The following is a 4073-nucleotide window of genomic DNA, read 5'->3' on the forward strand; positions in this document are numbered from 1 at the left end:
TGATGATGCAAAACAACAAGTTTTCATTCACATTTAATTTACAATAACATTACATGCTGTGATATATTCACTCTTCACTATAACATTACATGCTGGGAAACTCCTTCCATATAACCAAATTAAAACGAAAGAAATACTATCAGTTTTATCAGATTACAGCATTTCAAATATTATTATTGGTCCAAAATAATACTAAAAGAGAAGTTTCCTTCTTTGATTCTCTGTCCTGCAAAATTGCCAAGCATGCAATATATATGCACGCAAAGAATGAAATACTTACAGCTATGATACATTATTATATCTTTATGCTGCAGCAGATCGCTTGTCTTCGTAATCATCAAGATTAAGGGCATGTAGCAACTTAGGCCATGACTCTGGGATTCCCCCTGGCAGGTTAAATTCCAATAATTTTCCTCTGCTACGGTAAAATTCCTCCACAGGCTGAGTCTGCAATCACGACAGTCTTTAAATTTATGGAAAGGGAAGCCAAAAATCATTCACAACGATGTAACTATAAACAATGGGGAATTGGAAACATCAACTTCAACAAATTCGCCCAGATATTTTATAAACATCTCATTATAAAAATAAATATACAACAAATACGAAGTCACTCAAGCAGTCATTTATTCTTGAAGTCCACACATAATAATAATATAGTGTGCACAATACCATTTCACGGTATATTCGAAGCCTTTCTTTGACTACCGGTTCAGTATCATCTGATCGAGTAATGAGCTTAGAAACGCAATTCGCAGGAGGAAGAAGTGGAGCCATAACCATTCCAGGGCTCCCATTCTCAGCCTTAATGTCAATGGAAGCAACATTAAAATTACCCCCACACTGATTGCAAATTCTCCTACCAAGGCATTTCTCAAGCAGAACATCTTCTCGGAGCTTGAGATTGATTACCAAGTCAATGTCAGTTACCCCTTCCAATATTTCCTGCACCGAAAAACATAGGCTAAAATTTGAGTACTCTATAATTTAAAGTTTCATATTGCTTCTATGAACAGGAAGCACACAACATAACTGTTGTAACTTAAACACATAAAGGGGTGAAGAGGCAGAAGCCGAGAGAATTAAAGCTGCTTGTATGAAGGGGGAAGTAGAAGCTGATTTGGTGGGAAAATCAAATCATAAAAAAAAAAAAAAAGTAGATCAGGTAAATCGCCTTATGAAATCGTCAGGTTTATCCATACAAAGAAAAAAAATCTTCACATTTCTTTAAAAATTACATTTTCAGATTTCAAAACTGACTACAAATATTTATGTTCCTTGTACTCATGCAAAGATTTAGTAAATAAAATGAGGGTTAGTACCTATAATGAAATACTTTACCAAAGTGAAGAAACTCACTGCTTGCTTTATTGTTCGAGGAAATCCATCAAGAATAAACCCCAATTCGCCTTTAGCTTCCTCAGCTGCAAGTCTCTTTGACAATAAACTTATTATAATTTCGTCTGACACCAATTGACCTTGGTTTACAATTTCTGATAGCTGTAAGAAACCAAATATTACAAATAAAAATGTAGAAGAGATGTTCCGATGGACATAAAATAAACATTGTAACCCAACAAAGAGGCAACAACTAGGCTACAACAGATGAAATTGAAAAACCATAACTCTATTAATAGAATCTCATTTATTGTCCGTCAACTGATCTTTAAAAGTAAAGTGTAGTAAAACATCTAATACCTTTTATTAAAAGGAAAAAATCCAATACCTAAAGCACTTAAAAATGGAAAAATGAAAATGAAAATCGAGACATCATTTCACTAATTTGGTTCAATTAAAATTACAAAAATCAATGTTCCAGACTAAAAGACTCACTAGCTTGGTGAACAGGTAGATTTTCCTCATTACCAATATATATTACGCATGCAATTAATGTTACAAGATTACTGTTAATAAATAATATGAGAATATTTATAATTAAATAAGAATAAGGAGTTAACAGCCAACAAGAGACGATTAGACCATTCTGTACGTCGTTAGTCTCGCAACAAAAAGGACAGATATGATGAAAGAGCAAAGATACAGTCAATGCAAAAAAGACGGGAATGCCAAACTGTTTGAGATACACCAGAAACGTACATCTCCAACCACAGGTTTAAATAAGAATAAGACACGCAACGTCAATGACAATACTCTCTATTAAGTAGTTTTCACAAACCAAAACAACTATCCTGTGAGGGACAGTGTTTCAATTTCCAGTGAAATGAAGAACCAAAGAATAATAACTATTATCATGTCCAAGTTTCCCTTATGCAACACCATATTGAAGACATTTCTACTCAGTTACACAGACTTGGATGCCACAACAAGAAACGAGACTAGACCCAATCAACCTTGCGCCATGGGGCTGGCAAATACAGACAACTCAATGTACGTTTCAAATATTTTAAAAACTTATTACTTCAGTTTTGTTTAGTTTTATTTTACATATGTTTAAAAAAAAAAAAAAAAAAACTCTTCTTCCCACATCTACATAGGAAAATCTAGTTAAGTATAATTTAATTGTCTAACTCCTATGCATGGAACTTGAGTCCAAAAGTCTGTTTGCAAAATGCCAAAAAAAAAAAAGACTAACAAAGCAAGTAGTGCTTAAGCAAAGTGGGACAACAATATGCATGAAGTTGTCCAACTTCCACCAACAAGATCAAGCTGAAAGTTCAGTAAGATTTAACTTCTATGCACCATCACAATAAAAGAACTTGTAATTCTTAGTTTACAAGAAATCATTACTATAATATGACTTTTGGGTTAGTTGACTTTTAAGATAATCATCATAACATAACAGTTCGTGTATTTGAGATTGAATAACAAATGTTTAATATTGTTTTAAAAATAATAATCATGCTTCATTTTCTTCAAGCGCCGCCCATAGAATTTTTTCAATAACCTTGACGAAATCCTCGTCAAAAAGATCACGAAGCTGCAAAATAATTTAGAAAATTCAAAAAACGAGGAGGAGGAAGACGAAAACCTGGGAAGAGAGGGGACCAGAGGAGGCGAGTTCGTCCCGGACGAGATCGCCGGTGGCGATGTGCGGGACGGCGAGGAGGTTGGAGAGGCGACTGGCGTAGGTGCCTTTGCCGACGCCGGGACAACCGAGAAACACCCACTGCACGCACCTCTTGCTCAGGTTGTCGCGCGGCGACACCCGGCGGAAGGAGGCGGCGGCGTACGGCGGCGCGTTGACTTGGGAGGAGGAGAAGGTTCGGGTGGCCAGAGGAGAGACGAAGGAGGCGCGCTTGGCGAGTCGGAGGCGGGTTATGGCCGCCATGGGATTTGCAGAAGCGAAGGAATGATGAACGACACGGTGAGTGATTGATGATGAATTGATTAGTCAGTTAACTAATTCTTCGTTTTTGTATTTATACCATATTTGCTTCTAAGTTTTTTTTTTTTTTTTTTTTTTGTGTAATGCGTGAATAAATATCAATTTACATTTTCTACATAGGATATATATATATATATATATATATATATATATATATATATATATATATATATATATATATAAGAAAAATAATAAAGCACGTGGATAATTTATAAATGTTGAAGGTGAAACGTGGAGAGTTATTTACGACTTTGGTCTTTTAAAATGCAATTTGAGTTTTTCTTACATAAACCTTTCTTTTTCCTTTAAAATAAATAGTAGCATTTTTACTTCGTACTTTTTTAATTTTGAAATTTCTAATAAAAATAAGTACAACAAAACTTTTGAAAAAGAAAAATTCCAAGTTCAAATATTTTTGTAAGATCATAATGATACTTAATTTTAATATTAAAAAATTTAAGTATAAATAAAAGTTTTATAAATGAGTTTTATTATTTATAAACGCATCATTTTTTTTAAAGTACTTTCTTAGAGATTTTTTCTTTCTCTCTACATTTCTTACTTCGGTGCTTATCTTTTTGAAGATCAATCTCTATGGCAAACTTTACAATCTTGTTCGGTCAATTTCTCAAATTGAGTAAATTGATTTTCTGTCTTTTTTCTTCTTTTGGTGTGTTCTTTGTGCATGCAAGAAATCCTAATTTACATGTGACCTCTGAGTTTTCCT

At 34.0% G+C, this 4073-nt stretch overlaps 1 protein-coding gene across 2 annotated transcripts; it reads right to left on the reverse strand.

Annotated features, from left to right (window-relative positions):
• On the reverse strand, window positions 1-3398 carry LOC114192410 (probable adenylate kinase 1, chloroplastic). Of its 2 annotated transcripts, none has more exons than XM_028082119.1 (4): window positions 2990-3398; window positions 1342-1500; window positions 673-945; window positions 1-447 (listed from the first exon to the last, which is right to left on the reverse strand). In XM_028082119.1, the coding sequence occupies exons 1-4, from the start codon at window positions 3287-3289 to the stop codon at window positions 304-306; spliced, it is 876 nt and encodes a 291-aa protein (XP_027937920.1). In that variant the 5' UTR covers window positions 3290-3398; the 3' UTR covers window positions 1-303. The 2 variants fall into 2 exon arrangements, with proteins under 2 accessions (XP_027937920.1, XP_027937922.1); XM_028082121.1 differs by having other exon boundaries at window positions 1360-1500; window positions 2990-3394.
• Window positions 3399-4073: the final 675 nt, after the last annotated feature.

Source organism: Vigna unguiculata, chromosome 7, assembly GCF_004118075.2.
Source record: "Vigna unguiculata cultivar IT97K-499-35 chromosome 7, ASM411807v1, whole genome shotgun sequence".
Taxonomy (NCBI): Eukaryota; Viridiplantae; Streptophyta; class Magnoliopsida; order Fabales; family Fabaceae; genus Vigna; species Vigna unguiculata.